Source organism: Pholcus phalangioides, unplaced genomic scaffold (assembly GCF_987345545.1).
Source record: "Pholcus phalangioides strain wild (caught in Gottingen) unplaced genomic scaffold, Ppha-v1.0 ptg000022l_1, whole genome shotgun sequence".
Classification (NCBI taxonomy): domain Eukaryota; kingdom Metazoa; phylum Arthropoda; class Arachnida; order Araneae; family Pholcidae; genus Pholcus; species Pholcus phalangioides.
In genome coordinates, this window is record NW_028301615.1 from 18,892,485 (window position 1) to 18,914,472 (window position 21,988).

General features: G+C 39.7%; 1 protein-coding gene and 1 non-coding gene across 3 annotated transcripts in view; both read right to left on the reverse strand.

Annotated features, from left to right (window-relative positions):
• Fatp1 (Fatty acid transport protein 1) overlaps nt 1-21,988 on the reverse strand; it is a 64,946-nt gene that overhangs the window by 34,376 nt on the left and 8,582 nt on the right. The window contains exon 1 of one of the 2 annotated variants that reach the window (XM_089249515.1): nt 17,489-17,889. The exons of the other annotated variant lie outside the window; for it this stretch is intronic. Within the exon in view, the coding sequence (XP_089105641.1) occupies nt 17,489-17,808 (320 nt within the window). The 5' untranslated portion in view covers nt 17,809-17,889. Of the gene's footprint in view, nt 1-17,488; nt 17,890-21,988 lie in introns of those variants that run through there. 2 annotated transcript variants of the gene reach the window in all.
• TRNAT-GGU (transfer RNA threonine (anticodon GGU)) lies at nt 10,007-10,078 on the reverse strand. The gene has a single exon. It is a non-coding gene; the product is annotated as a tRNA-Thr (tRNA).

The following is a 21,988-nucleotide window of genomic DNA, read 5'->3' on the forward strand; positions in this document are numbered from 1 at the left end:
TTGGCTCTGACCCAAAATCATTTTTTCGATACGTCAATAATGGATGTAAGGGGACAGTTGGCCCCCTCTCGATAGGAGGCTCAAAAGTAGAGAGCAATGTAGGCATGTGTAGTGCTTTCAATGACTTTTTCGCGTCGGTTTTTAATGGAGATAATGATATTCGATATACGGGTGTTGCATGGGGTAATAAAACGCTCAACGATATTCAAGTTGAAGACGTGGAGGTCCTAAATCTTCTAAGAAATGTATGTGCAAGCAAAGCACCAGGACCAGATGATATCTATCCCAGGGTTCTCAGGGAAGGTGCTAATGAATTGTTGGGGCCAGTCGCACAGATATACAGGAGTAGTGTTGCTGAGGGTATCGTCCCGAGAGATTGGAAACTGGCTAACGTTGTTCCGATATTTAAGAAGGGTAGTAGAGAAGTGGTGTCTAATTATCGTCCAGTGAGTTTGACGAGCTCCCTCTCGAAAATTTTGGAAATTATCATCAAAAGGCAGTTTGTGAAGTGGATAGACGAGAATAATGTATTGTCGGATAATCAGCATGGGTTCAGGAAGGGGAAGTCATGTGTAACTAACCTCCTTTGCTTCTATGATTACGTGACTAAGGCTTTGGGTAAGAGCAAAAATGTCGACGTTGTTTACCTTGATTTCCAGAAGGCATTCGATCGGGTCCAACATGGCAAACTCTTGAAGCGTTTACACGAGATTGGAATAGGGGGCAACTTGCTGAATTGGATAGAATCGTGGTTAAGAGATAGGTCGCAACGAGTTATGGTGAACGGGGAATTCTCTGGTTGGACAGACGTCACAAGTGGAGTTCCTCAGGGAAGTGTCCTTGGCCCCATACTTTTTTCACTTTTTATCGACAAACTCGATCAGGGTATCGATGGAATTACTAGCAAATTCGCAGATGATGTGAAGCTAATGGGGGTAATCGGAAATGAAAGCGATAGGGAGTTGCTCCAGACCAACTTAAACAAGATTGCAGCATGGGCAAATGAATGGAGCATGACGTTTAGCGTAGATAAGTGCATGGTCGCTCATTTTGGTTCGAACAACCCACGGTTCTCTTACGAGTTGAATGGTGTCACTATCCCGGATGCAACTAGAGTCACCGATTTGGGAATTCTCATTGACGAGCGACTTAAGTTTTCTGAACATTGTTCAGCGGTTGTCAAAAAATCGAATAGAATGCTTGGTCTCATTTTCAAAAAGGTCTCTTCGCGTTCTCCTAAAGTCATTCTTCCGCTTTTTCGAGGCTTAGTTCGTCCTGGACTGGAGTATGCTGTAAGGTTTTGGAGACCATACCTACAGAGGGACATAGACTTGGTTGAAGGGGTGCAGAGAAGAGCTACGCGTGTCCTTATTGGCACACGGGGCTTGAGGTATGAAGAGAGACTTCATTTTTTGAATATGTTTACACTGGATGAACGCAGGTGTCGAGGAGATATGATCGAAGTGTTCAAAATTTTCAATGGGATGGATAGGATGGACCATGAACTTTTAGTACACCGCCAATCGACTGCTTTTACAAGGGGACACCAGTATCGATTGGTGAGGGACAATGCAAGGTTATGGTGTCGCAGGGAATTTTTCTCCAATAGGGTTGTTAATAAATGGAATAGCTTACCCCCGGAGGTAGTAAATTGTAACACAATTGACACGTTTAAAAAGAAATACGATAAACATGTTGGGGTAAATCGAGAAGCTATCCATTCTTAGAATAAGACAACCATAAGTATTCTTTATGGGCATTGTATAATATTTTATCATGTGTATATATTGTTTGTAATTTGTGTTAATTGCATTTTTAATTGGGTTGCTGTATTTTTGAAACATATGACAACCATATTTTTATGGGCATCTTTTTATCAGCCACCTCGTTGGGCATTTTGCCTGTTGTGGCGTTGCATTTGTATTTGTATTTGTATTTGTATTTGTATTTGTATTTGAAGATTGGTAGTCTTTGAATCTACATTAGAAGAATGGTGCGGATCCTCATTCTACAACGGATGTTCAGCCACGTACATGCCTTTACAATGGTTTGTCACTCCGTTAATGCTTCCAGTATATAGAGAAAATCCGGGCAAGCTCCGGGTTTTTTTTGTTTTTGCGCTAGTATATTATAAAGATAAAAATGATATCGAGGAGAGAAATTTCTAGCTAGAAACACACAAGAGAAAATGCCAACCTTACAAATGCACATTCACCGCGACAAATTACATAATTCCAGTTTTTTCCTAGCGGCAAACACCTCCATTCGAAGGATAGTATCTATTAGGTCTATATACCGTGTACATTTTTGTATTTCTGTCATATTTCCAAGATAAAAATCTACGGCTCTCATATATAAAAGACAACGACAATCGACGTTTACTGGATGGAGATCACGTAGCAAAATGACGATCGAGGCAGAAACAAAGCAGATTTCAAGCGAGGTCGTACTTATTATACATGTTATAATATCAAGGGAAAGCAATATATCAGACCTTGAACAAATTGAAACTCAAGTCAGGCTTTTTTCCCGCTCACACTGAAATTAGTATAACGTTATAGCACACATTAATAGCAACAAATAGTCACGTAATCATCCGTCGAAATCGGATTTATACACAATATGCAATAAATATGCTTATGATAAAAAAAAAAAGTTTGTAAAATTCAACTGTTTACAGCGATCTTTGTCAATTCCTCGCGAGTTCTCAAATGTCGACCGAACGAGTCCATATTTAGTACCAAATGCCCTATTTTGAAGGCCCCATGTCGTAATTTCATACTGAAACATGCAAACCGTCTATATAACATGTTTTTCAAAACATTCATATAAAATCAATAGATTTAAAATGGGGAGGAGGGGAGAAGGAAGGCTCAATGTTGTAAAATTTTGCTCAATGACAAAAAAAAAAAAAAAAAAAAAAAAAAGAGGATGTGACGCGGGTTAAACTTAGATTGGCCATATGGGACCACTTTCTGCTCCTTAATTGGCGAACTTTTTCGACGCGATTTTAATCATGTGTGATGGCAGGTTATTACTTATTGTTAGACGGGCGTTAATAGGCGAGGATTGCTTGGATGTACCGCTTTTGTCTCAAAGAAATGAATGGTGGAGGTCGGCTGAAGTTGGTTTTCTGTGGTTCCCAACTTCGGGGCACGAATGCCAGCTGACCTCCCAGTTAAAAAATCTCGCCACAGAGAGCAACAGGCTTACAACGGTACAATTATTCAACCATTCCACTTCATAGTTAGAAAAATTGATGGCAGATGGAAGCATTAAACACAACGGGCATTACACAGAAACGAACAAACTTCACGTCAGGTTCACTCTACACACACACATTCCAACATGTAACAATTCATTAGAAGTCCCGCAGAGGAATATGGACGAGGTGCATGTGTGGTTCAGTAGTAGTAATCATGGTGGGTGTTCGTACTTTAACCCCTTAACGATCCCAGACGGAAGTTCTAATCCAAACGCAAATGGAAGAGATTCGTTCTAGCTCTGTTTTTTTTTAATACCTCTTATCATTGTGAAGCTTTATTGTAACCCTATTAACGGACATTTTTCCCTCGAGTTCTTTCTATATTCCTGATTCGCTCCCTCCCTCCCCCCCCCCCCACACACACACACGTACTGTTTATATAAGGAAACACAAAAGGGAGGATGAGGGCGAAAGAGGAATCTAATGTACTCTTATCGACCGTACTGTTTCTCCTGGTTTCTTTCCCCCTTCTATATTTTCCTTTTTACCCCTTCCTTTTTTCAAACTTTCGAATAAGGAAACCGGTGTTTTTTAGCATTTTCACAGATATTTCCTGAATGAAATAAAGTACTATATCTATCCTAAATACGGGACATCGCTAATCACCATCAATTCTCTTACGAAAAATCTCATTATAAGATCACAAAGATACCTACTGGAGGGAGGGGGAAGAGGTACCGGTCCATGCATCACCAAAAGGTCGCCAAACGTGGGAATGGTCACTAATTGCAGATTAAATTACTAAAATCTTGCCAATGAGTGGGAAATAGAAGGCTACTGAAAATCTGAGCAATAAAATGTGTTTATGAAAGAAAAACAATGTTGAAATGCGAATCATATCTATAAATATTCATAAGTTGCGGATATGATCATCTTCGATTTCAATAAAGGAAAATTCAAGATTCGTTAGAAAAAGGAACAATCTAGTAAAAAATGTCGCGATAGCCAAAAATACAGGAATATCTCATGCAATACAGGTCATATGGTCACTCCCTAGTGATAGCTCTACGACTAAGATACCAATCCAAATATGGCCCGAGCCACGGAGATATGGAAGAAAAATATTTCAAGCCCAGTACGTGGTTAAACTCCCGGTTAACTTTCTCCGACAATTCCGTATCCGGCAGTCTTCCGCTACGGACACCACATCCAATACAGTGAGTCTCATTCCTTTTCTGTTGTATAGAAAAATCAAATTGTTCGTAACAATATTTGGAGACGGGCAAGTCTCCTCCATTTCCGGGAAAGAAAATCTCGTAGGATCGATATAAGTGCATGCACGAGAATAGTCCAGACAAATTGAATCCATACAAGCATCTACGACTTCTTTCCATCAAAAGCAGCTTGAGGATTTTCAATGAATGTTTGTGAAAAGCATTTTTTAATAATAATAAAAGCACAAGAAAAGAGAGGAAAGAGCAAAAAAAAAAAAAAAAAGGGGGAAGAAACGAAACTGCCGTGATGAGATAATGACAACTCATTCACGGTTGTTCGCATCAAGAGCTTTTCGCATAAACCACTGGCTTGATTGACTGCGAACAAGCTTTTTCCTTCTTGTTTCGACACTTTGCAGTGCGGGGCAAACAAAAACAAATCAAAACATGATAAAATTCGTAGAGAAAAGATAAAAAAATCCCGTAACGTTGGGAAAGGCGTTCATCGTAGCGTAACGTAATTGCCTGAATCATAATGAAGAAGAAAGAAAAAGAAATCTAGAACAACACAAATCATTTTCCATATTCGCAATGCAAGTATAACTGTAGCCAAGTTTAGAAAAATATTAGTTTTAGGACACAAAAGAGTAAAATTAGTCAACATGGCACACGACTTGAAACTAGAGGTTAAAACTTCACAGGTTTCGTCCGCGTACGTTTATTGCTGCGGGTCAGCTCTGAAAATCGCACATTGTAAGGAGTTATTTTTTCGGCTTTAAGTACCTTGTATCCCAACACCTTCCGCAGACGTATCATCAATACGCAAAACCCCAAAGCAGAACGTTTTGCATTGTTGTGCAGTCAGACAAGGGCTCGTTGCATATGTTCTGCGGTAAAAAAATTTCTGTGTAGAAAATACCATTATGGAAGAATTCTTTTCTTAACCTTTTGACTAGTGATGACACTTTACAGAAGAGCTGGACGAATCGCGGAAAAAAAAAAATCTTGGCGCCGGAACGATTTTTTTAGACTTTGCAGAAGAAAAAGTTCCAAAATAATGTTTCTTTTCACTTTTACGGTATAGTGATCCTCTTTCGTGCTAGCAGATACGCTGCTATAAATTCCAAACATTTTGTGCTGTAATTAATAACTGAAGCAAAGAAAAATTTAGGTACCAATATCAATTTTTTAGTCGCAATAGCAACCTGGCACCCGAGAGATTTGCCTTTTGTAAACTACTATTTGCCTAGTTTTTTCGTGTTGTCAACTTTTGCCCGTGGTTTGATCATTTTTGTCGCACCACGGCCATTTTCTGCACACGAGGGCTAATTAATTAGACCGGGACCTACAATTTATTGCCGATTCCGAACGGCAGGCTTGTTTTTTATGCTCATCGAGAGGTTGGTACGCTAACCCCTTGATGGGGGACTCCCTGCGGTAGTAATTTTTTCTGCGGTCATGTCGCCGTTTCTGTTGTACCCTTGCGTCAGGAAAGTTTTCTGACAAGGACGAACCGGGTATCGAACTCGCGACACCTCTCACCATCCTTTCGTACTTTAGGCGAGTATCTTATCGACCTGGGCTACCGCGCCCCGCCTATGGTTTGTAACCAATGCATGTAAAAACTGAAAAATCGAATAGCTTACCTCTGAGGGTCTTTAATTATAACACGATTGACACGTTTAAAAATACATACGACAAACATATTGGGATAAATCGAGAAAGCTATCCATACTTAGATAAGACAACCATAATTTTTTTATGGGCAGCATATTTATATTTTTTCACAATTATTAGTTTTTTATTGCTCTTATTGGGTTGCTGTATTCTTGGTATTAGTTTAGATACATATATTCGACACATATTTTTTCGAGTTTTTTTTTTTTCAGCCACTTCGTTGGGTGTTTTGTTTGTTAAGGCTATTGTATTTATATTAATAAAATTCAGTTGTCGTTTCGCCCCTGTAAAAAAGTGTTTACTGCATTACATTTTTGTTTATAGTGAAATGCGGTAAAAGCCTCTTTAATGGGCACCCCTCAAATGCAGTCACTTCTCTTTTACGGCCAAATAATTTCCCCTTGTATAATGAAAGTACGCATTCAAACCCGACTAACGGTCACCCCCCCCCCCACTTCTCACAGACGAATTTTTTCTCCGTCGGTGACCGCAAAAGAGATTTTACTGTACTGTTCAAAGACAATTTATCGCCAGTGGGGTTCGAACTCTAATCACCTTAATGCAGATCCATCATGATGCCCACATAACCATGCAGCCGGTAAAAAAAAAAGAAATTAAGATTGCAAAATATCATATATAAAAGAAAAAAAAAAATGTCTACTACGGAGGCCTTGTCCAGACAAATCCAACGATATCCAATCCACCACTGCAGAAAGGGCCCTTGGACTCAGACTTCGAATTAACGAGCGCGCGGTAGAGGAAAAAAGGTTGTATATTCAAATTTTCTCATCACGAGATAAGAGAAAAGCGAGTACTCGTATTCGCGATAAAATATAATGAATGATATTACAGTTGTGGGTCTACGAATAGGCTTTTCTTTAAGACTACAAAAGAACGAATCACTGAGATCAGCAGCAATGCACACAATTAAGAATGCAATTCACATACAACTTATGGATCCAATAAATTTTATTTATAGGCGGGGGAAAAACTCGAAATTTCTTTATTTCGAACAAAAAATAAAAATTGACAAGGCCAACTTGACCTCAAATCCTCGGGCAAAATAAAATGTGTAACTCATTCTGTGCTTACACAGACGCGCAGAATGCAGAAATGCGATGTAATGCCGTCATTGCGTCAATTCAACGTTCTGAGAAATCCATAATAATATAGAAAACTTAAGCAAAAAGGCCGATAGAAGGTCAGTAAGGGAGGAAAACGATGAAATCTTTAATTCTGAAACCTAGAAAAAACATCTTGCCGCGTGACGTAATAAGCACGGGGAAAACCTCAATACTGTATAGAAATCAAGACCTATAGAACCGGACTATAAAGAAAAAAAAATGAAAAACATCTCGGAGCAAAAAAAAAAAGCAAACTGATAAAAAATACTAACCGAATTTCTCACGAATGATGAATCAGCTACGCAATGCACACGTTAACCCGATCTCTTCAATTGCTGGGATTAAAATTTCCTGCTGGTAGAAACTTTACAAACGAACTATCTCTGGCGCCTTCAATCACCTTCCGTGTACCCTCTTTTACTTGATATTTCCCAACGCCCCCTTCCCCCATCGGAATATCCCAGGAAGGACGGAAGTGTAGCATATGCCTCACCCCTAAGAGCTACTGTACAGATCAGTGGTTCCCATTCTTCCAGAAAGGGGAAATTCACTTTTTAAAAGGGAAAAATTCAATTTCAGAGTTATAAGCAGTGATTCTTTTGGGATTAGTAATAATCCTTCTTAGGATGTGTGTGTAAGATGTCACTCTCCGCTATTCATATGAAGGTTTTTAACAAGTGGCTGAAGCGAATATGATTTAGGAAAGAAAATTCAGCTGCCCTAGCGGGGAATCAACTTTTGGGTTAGTTCGGCTTTTTCTGGGACTCTATATCCCGTTCCAACTTACTATCGAGACGTATACCATCGCGAAATCTGACATTTTATAATAACGCGATCAACACGCATTCCCAAGGGACCAGCATGATCCGTCCTGGGAATTTATTAGTTTTAGTACAAACACACACATACGTGCCCGAACCGGGATTCGAACACCCAGACCTACGCAGTCAGACTAGCTCCCTAATATCACTCGACTGCCAGGCGGCAGTTTCTTTTTTTTTTTTTGTCTTTCATAGACTCCAATTTAGCGATCACTGAAAATTGTAGGCACCAATACCGATTAAGAGCGATTTTATAGTCGCCGTGGCGACCTGGAGCCGGTGATTTTCTAAGCCCTGGGTTACCGGTCATTTCTTTTCCCAAGACTTTAAGAACCAATATTCTAAGTTGGTGCCAGTTAATGTACGTTCGACATTATCCTCAACAAATTAAGAACAATAAATACTACACATGCAAATTGCACAACATTCAAACTTTTGTGCACAAGGGCAAGGAAGACACGACTCTAGACCTGGTCCCGAGACTATTCTTGCCATTTTTTTTTTTTTTTTTTTTTTTTGTTTCTTCACGCTATAAATCCACTACAAAGGGGCCCAGATGTGGGAAGTGGGTGGGGGGCATGTTACCCATACACAGTGTTCGCCAATACGCATCTAGATGCTGATTCACACATCGAAATTCAATGTTATTCCTCCAAGTTTGTTGAGTGAAAATACTCCTTCAAATTTTAGGTAATTTTTAATTTAGAGTTAATTCTCGCCGATAAAAAGAAATACCCCTCATTTGACAAACTGCCCTTTAAAATTTTAAACAGGGGTGAAAAATTACTCTTCAAAATTATACTTTCGGATAACACTGCTTGTACAAAAACGTAGGAAAGAGCATGGAGGGAGAAAACAATTTCAAATAAGTTCTATCTCTAATATTAGGAACGAAAAGAGCGACAAGCTTATTTCAACTGGCTATAGATAAGAAATGTATGCAAACGCATGGAAATCAAAATCGCGTTCACGAAGGCGGAGTGAGAAATACCCTAGGAGAAAAATTTAAATTTGTTTCGGAGTTCATGAATATATTCCAACAAAAACAAGAGAATGTCGACACAACGGAGAAATAACTAGTTACGGCGTATTATCTTCATGGAAAACAAACTTGACATGGCCAAAATGAAAAATGACAGCTACCGCCGAGCGTACACCAGAACGGCGATAGAATTTGAGAGAGAAAAACCCTTTACGATTTCTATACAAGAAAAAAAATGATTGACATGATGAAAATCATGTCAAAGCTGTTTTTTTCCTCTCAACAGAAAACAGCGTCAGAGGATTATTTTGAAGGAAAAAACAAGCAGTGAATGAATTTTTCACGGAATAATTATAAATAATTGATTTTACGGTAATTAAAAAAAAGCAGTTATTCACGGTTAATTTGGACAACCATTTTCTACGAGATGCGTGACCGTGTTTTAAAGACATTTTTACCGGATGTACTAAAAATATTCGGGACTTTTAAACATCGTTCCCGATTCTTGTTAATACAGTACAGGCACTTTTCACCGAATTGAAATTATAATTAGACTTCATTTAAAAACGCAAAATTCCTTCTCACGAAGTAATGCGTCGGTTCACGAACTTTTATTTTCGTTCGTCAAAAATTTATCACTATTTTCGAAATTTTTGTGGTAGCTCTTAATTTTGAAACCTGGAGAAAACCAGCGGGATATACGGGCACCCAATATCTCCCAAATAGCTTAACCGTAGTATCTAGTGAATACGTACGTGCCTCTGTTCGGCCATCACTGGCGTACTGCGTCGGTAAAGAGAAAAGCCTGAAAACATCTAAATGTAACTTGAAACATAATTACACAGAACAGAGGGAAAGTAAAAATACGACAAACGATTTCGTTGGACTAATATCTTGTACCATTCTTTACAGAAGACTGGATGTTGTGAAGATATTATTTGAGATGTTAATTTTTTTTTTTAAGGAAGGAAAAAATTCATCTCTGCCTCTACCGGGAGTCGAACCCGGGTCCCTCGATTACCAGACGAGTGCTCTGACCACTAAGCTACAGAGGAGATAGAGATTTTCCTTCGCTAGAGCGTATATGTGCCGAACGGAACCGTGTAATGGACGGTGAACCGATCAGCTAATAGCTCATGGACGACAAGCCACCAGATGGCTATACATATGACACGACATATATATGAATATACATATGACACGACATATATATGAATATACATATGACACGACATATATATGAATATACATATGACACGACATATATATGAATATACATATGACACGTCATATAAAAGAATGGTGTCAGGACAAACGATGGCGAGAGCGGATATTTCTTACCGAACGCAGAAAACTTTTTTAAATTATTTTGTCATTCAAAATAGAAAAATTTAAATATTAAAAAAAACAAGCATATAGCACATATAAAAACCGAAGCATATAGTGTCCGAGGACAATAGCGTCTAGACCTGGCAACAGAATGCAAATAATGAGCCGAATAGAATGGCAGCCTGAGGAAATTACTTTCAAAAGAACATTTCGAAGGTAGAAGAGGAATATAGAAAGAGAAATACCGCGCTCATATCCATTACGCCTTTCGCGTACAGGTTTTTAGAAACAAATTCTGACGATCTATATTCGCAGTATCGGCGATAATTAACCCCTCCGCATACAAGCGATTGGCAACAAGTTCGGATGATCTGTATTTGACGAATCGGTAATAAATATGGTGACCTTGTCCTAACCGCACGTTAGAAAAAGGAAAAAAGGAAGAAAAAAAAATGGAAGAGTCAAACAGTATAATAGATAAGAAAGTAGGTACTAAGTAGATTTCTATTTTCATCCTCACCCTATCTGTTTTCTTTCACTCTTACACGCATATAAAGGAAAGATACATATGTGGGGGAATCACTATCAGAGTTTAAAAAAACGAAGAGGAAAAAATATAGGGTTACAACGCCGCTTCGTAACGGGGAGACAGGAATGAAAACAAATAATTTGAATTTATTCCACTTAGACGCAACATTATGTCCTTGATCATAAATTGGTTTAAAAAAAAAAATTGTTTCCTTGTTAGGAGGAAGGGGAAAGAAAGAAATATAGAAGGTGAGAGAGAAAGAGAAACTCTCATCCCTGCGTCTCTTTCTCTCATACATAGTACAAAAGCTACACTACAATGTGGGGGGGTGTGGCGGAAATCCCTGAAGCTGAATAGGAAAATAGAAAGAACGCGGAGGGGAAAAAATATAACTTCATTCAGATGGCCACAATGAAGCTTCATGATGACGCATCATCATGTACTATATCGGGACTCGAAATATTGGGGCGAATCAGCCACGAATTTTTTTAGGAATAAAATGATCCAAAATAGTCTTTTCTTCTAGACTTAACGTCCCCGTAACGTGGGAGTTGGTGTACAGAAACCCTTCTTCCAATATTGGTAGATACGCAGCCATTACCAATTCCCAAAAATTTTGCTAAATTTGGTTTACATTTGTTTATAGGCAATGTTATTCACCAATGCCAATTTTGTAGTCGTCTGCGATTCATCAAGCAGAGACGCCGCTGTACTCTAATCTACTTGGGTCCCGAGACCCAGCATTAGAAATGTGGGTGAAAATGGGTCCCTCGAGAAAAAATAAAGTATGCTTCCCCCCCATCATTCACTAGTATCCCCGTGAATCAAAGAAAGAAATAATTTTCTAAAAACATGTTCAATCCAAAAGGTTCATTGAAAAAAAAGGATTAATTCACCAGCTTATATAACTAAGTTCTTTTAATTTCATTGTCTACTACCAGAATGAATGAATGAACGCCAGGGGCTCCGCCACTGTACTTATCCCGTTGCCGAGATCTCTTACAGCACAGCTTCGTGGCAGAGTCTGGAACAATGTGAGTGCACCTAACAGTCTGAATGTGTAGCTAGTGTTGTCTGATATTTCAGCCTTAGCTGCCATCTATACTTCAAATTGTGAGTGAACTGCAATGATTTCATATTTGTAATGTTGTAGGCCTGTTGCTCTCTGTGGCGAGGCTTTTTAACAAGGAAATCGGCTCGCATTCGCGCCTTGAAGTTGGGAACCACAGAAAACCAACTTCAGCCGACCACTGCTGTGGCGCCGGTGGGGTTCGAACCTGGATCGTTGCGATGCGAGTGTCTACTACAACAATGTTTCATCCGTCCTTTTCCAAAATTCCAGGTAATTGAAGAGCTATACCGCGTCAGCGGCACCTCTGATCAAGCCCTAATGAGAAAATCATTAGAAATAGATCTTTCGATGGCATTTAGAAATGCATTTAAAAAGGATTGGACAAAACTGATCGCTAAATAACACAACCTCTAAAAATAACCGTAGATTAAATACTTATCTCTGGCTCTTCAGACAGGACAATATATTTGTCAAGGTAACGCAAACAGAGAAACGTAAAAGTTTCACAGAACGTATTTCGTAAGATGTACAGTATAATAAGGGACACATGAATACGCATAACACACGGGCCAAAATAAACACGTAAAAAAACAACGTAGGAAGATGGAGGAAAAAAATACAATAGAAACACGACACGAGAGAGAATCTCTTTAGAAATTCCATTTTTCATCAAAACGAATGACGGCACCTTTTAAAACGTCTTGACTTTTAAGGTGTGACGCGACCGGTTCTTTCAAACTCCCATCAGCTGTAAGTAAATATTTGAATAAGAACGAGAGAAAGGGAGAAAAAATGCATAAATCTTCAATAAGCTCGTCAATCAAATCTAAGCAAATACTTGGACACATGGTACTCCATCCTTTTTCATCTCTAAGCACGTGCCCTCAGATCTGACGGTCAAGGTAACAATAACAAATATTTTCAATGGCTGTTCTTCTCCTGGTTTTCCTTACATCATGATCCTACTCCGGTCAATATCGTACGAGTCCTCAATAATAAAGTGTTAGGTCAATAAAGCCATCTCAAATATTATAAATTGAAAATATTCCAAGACGACAGTAAGATCTGTTCGATTTTTCCCAAATAGTTTGTATCACACCATTAGAGATTTCTACACGATATTTCCTCGTCACTCCTCTCTCTCCTTTTAGGGGCCGTTCAAGTATTACGTCATCATCGATGGGGGTTCCGATTTGCTGACTTTTGATGACAAGGGGGGAGGGGGGGTTGGATAACGCTTACGTCATCAACCACCCTTTATGAAAATATGAAATATTCTTAATGGCATCTTACTCGGTGTGCCAAAAACGAGAAAAACCTTTCGATAGTTTGTGGGCACTTGAAGTAACATTCCCCCTATTGATATAAAAGTGCCCTACAAAGCAACTTTAGGGATCTCTAAATGTTTCGCGGATCCAAATGATATGGAAATGTGTCTGGGCCGCTTAATTGCTCTGGAACTGTCACTCATCACTCAAGTAATCCGTAATTATATGCCGCGGATCACTTAAATAATCGCTGGCAACTTGAGTGATGTAGAACCGCACTGGAGGCCCTTAAGTGCACTAAAACTACGTCACATGTCACTCAAAGGATCTCTAAATGCATCACGGACCGTTTACGTGTTCTAGAACTGTGTCCCGGGACATTTAAGCGATCTGAAAATGTGCCACGGGACGCTTAAACGTTCTGGAATTGTACCACGGGATACTTTACCGATCTGAAAATGTGCCGCTTAGTTCAATTTTGCAAAATTAGGTTTGAGGAGGGCAGGTCGCATCAGATAACCCCCCCGGGACCATATTTGGTCTGTGGGCTTTATGCGGATTATCATTATATGGCTTAGAGGGTGGGTCGCAATGAATTTATTAAAGATAAATTGTGATAGCCTTCAAATAACATCGAAATTAATAGAAAATTAATTATAATAACAAAAAGGTATTTTCTTCCGAAATTTCAATTTAAAAAAATAAATTTTTGATCATCGGTAGGGGAGGGGGTACGAGCCTCTCATGTACGTCTCAGATCCCACCAATATGCGTTAGGATTCAGAGGGGCAGAGCTGATGGCGAAATTTTGCTGACAAGGAGGGGGGTCAAAAATAGCTAAAAATTAGCTTACGTAATACTTGAACGGCCCCTTAAGACCCTAATAAACTATTATTACGAATTCCACTTATTTACATTCGGACGTAACCTGAAATTGATACGTGCAGATCGCATGGTATATGTAATTAGACAAGGAAGTGCAATCCTATAATCATGGGTGTAAGGGGCGGCAGCCTTGTAGGCTTTTGTTTACACACATTTTTAAAACTTTGAATAACAAAAATTTACGAGACACCAGCGCTGTCAATTTTTTGAGCTATATATTGACACACGCAACAAAAGTTTAAGATAACTTGAGGGAACAAATAGGAGCCTGGGGTAGTAATATTAGAAACAAGAATGCAACTATATAATAAGGGGCACGTGTGCACTTCGGTACTCAAACCCAAATTTTTTTAGAAGCGGTCAAAAAAGGCAAAGAATTTGGGTTCTCACTTGTCTGTCCTGAACCCCTCCTCACTTCTAGTTTCTGCTTTGGGAACCTTGGTATAGGTTTTTTTTTGGTGTTATCAAGGTTCAATGGAGAATAATTAAAACGTTCAACCCCAAAAAGGATGAGAATATATCCGAAAATGGTTCAACAAGAACTGATGAGGGAAAAAGTTATCTAAACAAGAACGGCGAAATAACTTTGATTAAATAACATTTTTAAAAGCGGGATGTGTGGTCAAGGCCGGCCATTTGAAAAATGGTGCCTGGCTTTGGATGAAAAAAATAAAAATGGGGGTTTATCCCAGGGCATCCCAGTTGGTATTGTTTCAGTTCCCATCAAGTTCACCTATAGAAGCGATTACTGTATTCTCGCCGACCCTAAGATGGCTGAGCACGATTTCTGTTTCTCCAAGAAAAAATACGAGGATACAAAAATGTTTTTTGACTCTTAAGTGGTTTTTAAGAACTTCCTGATCCGCATTATAACTGCCACATTTGAAATTGCGAAACCTCCAAAAAAATTGCGACGTATTTTAAGAATTTTTTCAATCTCGAGCAGATAATTTTAGAGGAAAAGCAGTTTACTTCGCCCGCGTCGCTTTTATTTACCTCACCACGATACAAAAATACCTGCCATGACGTGTGCGGCTTTCCATAGGAAGAGAAACTTTTTTTTTTGGGGGGGGGGGAAAAAAAACCATTTCATATTATTTATACTCTGAGCGTATATTTTTCTCTCATTATTTAACGTCGAACAAGAGCTGACCCTGCGCACTGGCTGTCGATTAGTTGGAAAACATGTTTTATTGTAAAAGTAGCTTCATTCCTTTTTTAGAAGACGAAATATCTCGGGGGTGACAGAAATAAAGCAGATCAAGTTTGACGAGATACCTCGGAATTGACACTGAAAGGGTTAAAAATGTCTTAAGGGAAGTACATACTCGTTGACAACAGTATGACTGTCAAGACAAATTACAGAGTCTACGGAACAATATCATGACTAGTGACGTTGCTGCTCGTGCAGCAATTGTATTTTATACCACAAAAAAAAAAAAAAAAAATTAATCTAAGAGGATGGCGGACATGGAACGTTTTACTTACAATGGAAATTCGGTTATGAGTGGTTCGGTTAACGAGCAATTCGCATAAGAGCAAAAAATTTTGAACAAATTTTGACTGTTAACGAGCGATGGTTCGCATTACGAGCAAAAATTTTGAGCTTTATTTATTTATTTTCACGTTATCACAACTGAGCTGATGGTTTTTTTGCTTTCGCCACGCACGTTTCATGGAATTTTGGGTAATATTCTCCCCTACGGTCTCCGGTAAGCGTTCCTCAGTCGGAAATTGAACACACGTGCGAGTGTGAATATTAACCATACGAAACTAGATGTAGCATAGCAGCGACGCGTATGTACACTTGAAGTTGTTTTTTTTTTTTTTAATTCTGCTTGGAAAAAAAAAAACTGGGTTGATTGCATTATTGAACGCGATTTTGAGGGAGCTAGCTCATGAACAAGAGCCACTACTCGTAGAAGAGATTTCGTGTATGGGGAAGACAATGGACTGGACGTGCATAAGGATGACATTCAAGAACTAATGGTGGAAAATGTCTAGAAGTTGACAGTAGATGAAGTGATGGGTCTCTTATGCACGCAGCAGCAAGAATTTATGGCCGGTATCTCATCTGAGGAAGAGAGAGAAGTAAAGAAGAGAAGTCCCTCACTGTAGAATGTGGGAAATCTGAGCAAAACTTTGTACAAAAGAACCCACCCAAATAAAGCTGTAGCAATGTGCAACCAATGAATCTGTCCAACGAACATTGCGATTTACCATTTCCTAGAAATCATAAAAAAGAGGCAAAAGCAAGTGTCAATGGATAAGGTGGTTCTTGAAAGTCACGCAAAAAGATTAAGTTTGCAAACAGCAAGTCTGTAAATCGTCCTAAACGATAGTCCTCTTTCTCTCGTCGTTTAGAGCAAGTTAATTCGTAAACATTATCGTATTGTATGTTTTTCATGGCGTTAGTTATATTTTATTGCATTATGCATTATTGCGTTTAATTATTGATTGAATGCCGTTTTTATTAGTCATTTTCATGTAAATGAATAATTGTGGAACGAACTATCCGAGTTTCCATTATTTCCTATGGGGAAATTTGGTTCGAATAACGAGCACGTTGGAGGAATGAATTAAGCTCGTTAACCGGCGTTCCACTGTATTTAAAAACGGATATCAAATACTGCCAAAACAAAAACTGAGAAAAACGCGTAAACTGTAAAACGCGTAAACACGCGTCGTCTGTGAATGCGTGGCCTTAACGTATTTATGTTGTCTCTGTTATGCTTGTTTCGAGTTGTACTGTTGCTGCCATCTTCTTCCATATTTTGGAGTGAAAAATGGTAAATTCAGGGTTTCCAGCAAAACCTGCTTGATCAATTTCCCTGACTTTTGAACCTCAAAAATTTCACCAACTTCCCCTGACTAAAATTCTAAAAGAAAGAAATATACAGCAATTCTAAAAATCTTAATCTTTCAAACTAAATTTTTAGTTTCTCGAGTTTCAAACTTTTTACCCTTCACAGAACTTTTCACTGATGTTTTATCAAATAACACACGCACGCACACTTCCCCTAACCATTTGTCCTTGATTTTCTATGTCGCTTGGAACCCTAAAAATGTTTTGCATAGCATGAAAATTCAGACAAGTCAAGGCTGCGAAATGTTACGCAACTGGCCCCAAATTTTCCATTCGAGAGATAAAAATCACAGGTCTACGGTTATCTTACTAGAAGTCGCAGAAATACCAGGGAATAATCACAGAGAACATTGTCTATAGACACGTGTCGCCCGATTTTGCCCATAACTGTGGGCATACTTACCTTTACTCTGGCAGCAATTTTAACGCTTGAAGTTTTAATCAATGGAGAAATCAGCGCTACTCACCGTCAGAGGGCGCGACAATACATAAACCCAATATCAAACAAGAATTTACCTCAGGTCACGGGCGACACTCCTGTATATGATGTAGTAGAATTTGTATCCTCCGATGCTCAAGAACACCGAGTACGACACCAGGAAAGCAGCGATGGGATTCATGGAAGCGACCAGCCACAGCCCTAGGAATCCCACGAAGAACACGGACCCCCTGGCTCGACATTCGGGCTTCTCGAATCCGAACAGATCGTTAAGACACGAATACGCGAAAGAAGCCCATCCTCCCACTTTCCGAAAGTAGGATTTTCCTTCGGGCATCAAGGAACGCAGAAGTCCCGGAGGCAGCATCGGGATGCCCTGCATGAACACTCTGGCCATACGTTGGCTAGGTCGCGAAACAACGCGGCGGTCTTCTCGCACTCGCCCGTCCACTTGAACTGAGGATCACGGCCACAATATCGGTAAACAACACGCGAGAGGGGGGAAAAAACACTTAAATGAAGCGTCCTAGAAAAAGACACGGTTACGAAAAAGGCATAGGCCCGCAAAGGGAGATAGAGATAACCAGCAACTGAAGAGGCTAACAACTGTCGGAAACACGAACTAGGTCGACACTTTCTTCTCTTTCCGAACGGCCTAGAGGCGAAGCTTTTCACGGAATACCCTGGCCACGCAACGGGGATGGATAAGCACGTCAGTCAAAACGTCGGATTCTGTTTTTCCAAATCAATCGGCAGACAAGCAACGAGAGACATCTGCACACTCCGTCGGCCGGAGCAACTCTCACGTACACAGATAAGATACAGCAGAGTTCGAGACCTCTTCACTAACTAGATCATACAAAGGGGGGGGGGGAAAGAATCTGTAATCATTATAAAACGAGGAACTACAGGTCGGGTGAGTAGTGTGTAATGATACTATCGACCTCTAATTACGGAAGTTCATAAATGCAGTGACTTAGTAGAATGACGTGCCGACTTTTGATTTCTAGTCCAGAAAAGAACTGCATCCATCGGAAGGAAGGCCACGAGAGATACATAATAGGAGAAAAAAAACAACAAAGAAGCTTCAAGGACACCCAGTTTCAGAAGAGCTATTAGCCTCTGACGAATCTCCTCTAAATACGAAGAAATCAGATGCTATTATAAAATGCTCAGCTAGAAGGGGGGGGGGGGAACACTAATTACAGCAAAGGCTTCATCGTCTTAGGAATGAGAGAAGTCAGCCGGTCCGAACGAAAGTCATCACCGAAACCGGGTGAGTTCTTACGATATACTAATTCAATATGCAAGAGTCTGGATATTATTAATTTCTTGAAGGAAAACAGATCGATTAGTTACGAAAATAAAAATCTAGTCTAACGATGCAATTTGCGAAAATTCCCAAAACATTTCGGACGGCCGATGAAGGAAAAGAAAATTGTCCTTATAGCAATGATTGCTGCGCGGCCGTGAGGTCAGCAAAAGAAATTTCACAAAATTCCAGCTCGCGACGTTCATTATATAGAGTCTGGAACACTTGAACTCAGGGGCAACAGACTGAATAAGAGTCAATTTTCCTTCAATTGACTTCGTGACGTAACTATGAGCCAACTTACTGGAGAGGCAACTTTAGGTATAGTTGACGTACGGGATTGTCCAGATGCATTTCAAAAGAAATCTACTGTCCCGGACAATGCTGTGTGACGCAACAATATCATTTTACATCACTAACACAAGAATTTCTCATTGACTATTTTTGCAATGTAAAACTGATTACTGTATAATTTTAAAAATTATGAAAGCACGAGATGGCTAAAGGGGGGAAAAAGAATACTTAGAAACATCTTGTTAAAAATTTAAATGAAAAAAAATGTAAAAATTTCACTGAGGCATCAAAAAGTACAAATTAACTATTCCCAAAAGAGATGTCGCAGCACCCTAGTGTGACGCAAGATCCAAAATGGATGCCGCGAAAGGGTCATCTTATTATGATCACGAGGAAGGGGTAATGCATTGAATCAGGAATTAGCAAACTAAGTTTGTGGCACCGACCGAAATTTTTAAATATCTCACGGACCCCCCCCCCCCCACCCTATTTAGGAAAACACCATAAAGTGTTGGTATTGTATAGTTTATTACCCAAGATATCTCGCAGCACACATTTTAGGATTCAATGCATTAAATATAGTAACGGCCCGATACATAGAACATTGTGCCGTCTTGGGCAACGCACTTAGAGGAGAGCTTCGCATACGTTTAAAATGCTGTGTGCAACAGGAACAAAACTATAATAGTCTTTTTTTAAGAGGGGGCGCAGTATGCAAAAAGTTTTTTCGAATCGTAAATCCCAGGGCCGCCACTGATTAAGTAGTACTACACTCTGGCTTCTACTAGTTTAGAAAAATCGATATCTCACAGGAGCAGAATCTGTAGAGCATAAAAACACTATCTCGCACACGCACAGCTGCTGGTAATATATATATTTTAATAACGTGATTATTACATATTCCCAAGAGATCTTTACAGTCTGTCCAGGGAAAATATCTACACCAAAGGTGTCAAGCAGAAAAAAAGTCATCTCTACCGTACCACCTGGGGAGCCATTTACTGAAGTTAAGAGAGCTACTAATGCCTCTACTCAGCACCTCACGCCACAGTGCATGAATTAAGATAAGCAGGGTCGTGTCTCCAGTGATGTAGATGGTACCATGCTTGTCCGGTATGCCAGAGGGCTTGTGTTCGAAGCCCGGCGAAGACCAGGAAACTTTTCTTTCCGAGTTCATCTCGGCATAAAATCCAGAAAATATGTTTCTTTCAGAAAAAAAAAATGTGTTCAAATTTCACAAAAAGAGGCAATGCCTAATCCGACAGGGAAAAAAATTGCACCAAACTAAAAAAAATGACGATCGTTACGCAACTCGTAGATGACTCTCCAGAATAAACCAGTGTTTTCAAATGAGCACTAACTCGAGGATCTACTTTGTCAGTGACAGAGGGAACCACAGACTCCTCGAGCAATACCACAGTCGCTCGCGAGAACGGAGTCTAGATTTTCTATCATTTCTTTCACGATTTCTGCTTCGCTCTGAAACACATTCCGCCAGATCCCTTGGTCACATCATACGCAGGGACAGGCTTACGCATTTCGAGGCTCTGTGCAAAAACAACTTTGCGGCCCTCCAAAACGGGTATTCACATTTCTCCACAGTGTCCCTGGCGCACGTCAGGTTTACATTAGCACCCGAGAATGACTATCAAATTATAATATTTCATGGTTATAAAAAAACGCCATTCGGCAATAAATTTGCACATTAATGGTCGCTGCCCAGTGGAAAAAATTGTTAATGTGCCATCAGAACCACTGCTCTTCTATACGCAGAGGACCATGATGGAAGGGTTTGTCGAAGCTAGAGAACTGATTATCTATACTCAGGCTGAAACTAGACTCTTTCAATCATGAATTTTCCCTCACATAATTTTGAATAAGTGGTTAAAGGCAGAATTTAGAACCCCCGATCTAGTGCCCAAGACACCATATCCATCTGCACACCTCCCATGGGCGGAGATATGGGTGGGGGGCGTGCAATGCCTCCCAGCATCAAACGTGGAGTCGACTGATCTAATGTGTATATGCATATATGAGTTGACATCATTATGCTCCCCAGACTTCCAAGTCTATCTCCGCCTATGACCCCTCCTCTTGGCTGGAATGAGGAGGCTCTGTCATAACTTTAGCAAGAGGGTTTAAGAGAAAATTAACGGTTTTTTGACTGAGGACTGGGGCCAGTTTTAAGCAATTAGTTTGTTAAGAAGTCAAAATGAAATTAAATTACTTCTGTTCCGTTTTGCGGCTCCTAAAATTTAGCGGCCTGGTGCGGTCGCACACCCTTCGCACCTGCGAACCCTGATCATACGAACCAACTTTTGAAAACCCTCTCTCTAAACAACCAATTTATACAAATATGTATTCACACAAGCGCACTATGATGAGTTTTTCCCAGAAAAATATTCATTCTATGTTCGCAAAACACGTGGCACCAACTTCTATATTGAGGTAGAAGAATTCTAACAGAATTTGACTTGACAATAACCCGGAAAAAAAACAAAACCTTTTTATCGAAGCGTGTTAATGATAAACACAATGCATCTAGCGATTAAAGTTTCTTAAAAGTTAACTTCATTTGCTCCTATCTACGAGATCATGAGCGTTAGCACTCTCTACCGCCAACTTCACGAATTAGTTTTTGGATTGACAAAATACCAGTTCCGAAGATACTTGGTTAACTTTAATTAAACACGAACCAACCATACCTCCCATCAACGAGCGATAATGCCCACGTTAAAAACATTGCACTAAAATGTGTAGATCCACGTCAAATAGTTCTCGTGCAGGACCTAGCTAGAAATTTGGGGAGGAGGAACCAGTATTAAATTTACATGGTTAAATCTATACCAGTTAAAGTCATTTTATAACTTTTCGAGGGGGGTACTAGTCCCCGAACTTACTACGGCCTTGTTATCGTGACAGTGTTGCGACAAAAATGACTACGAAGCAAGGCTCAACATGGCATGACGAT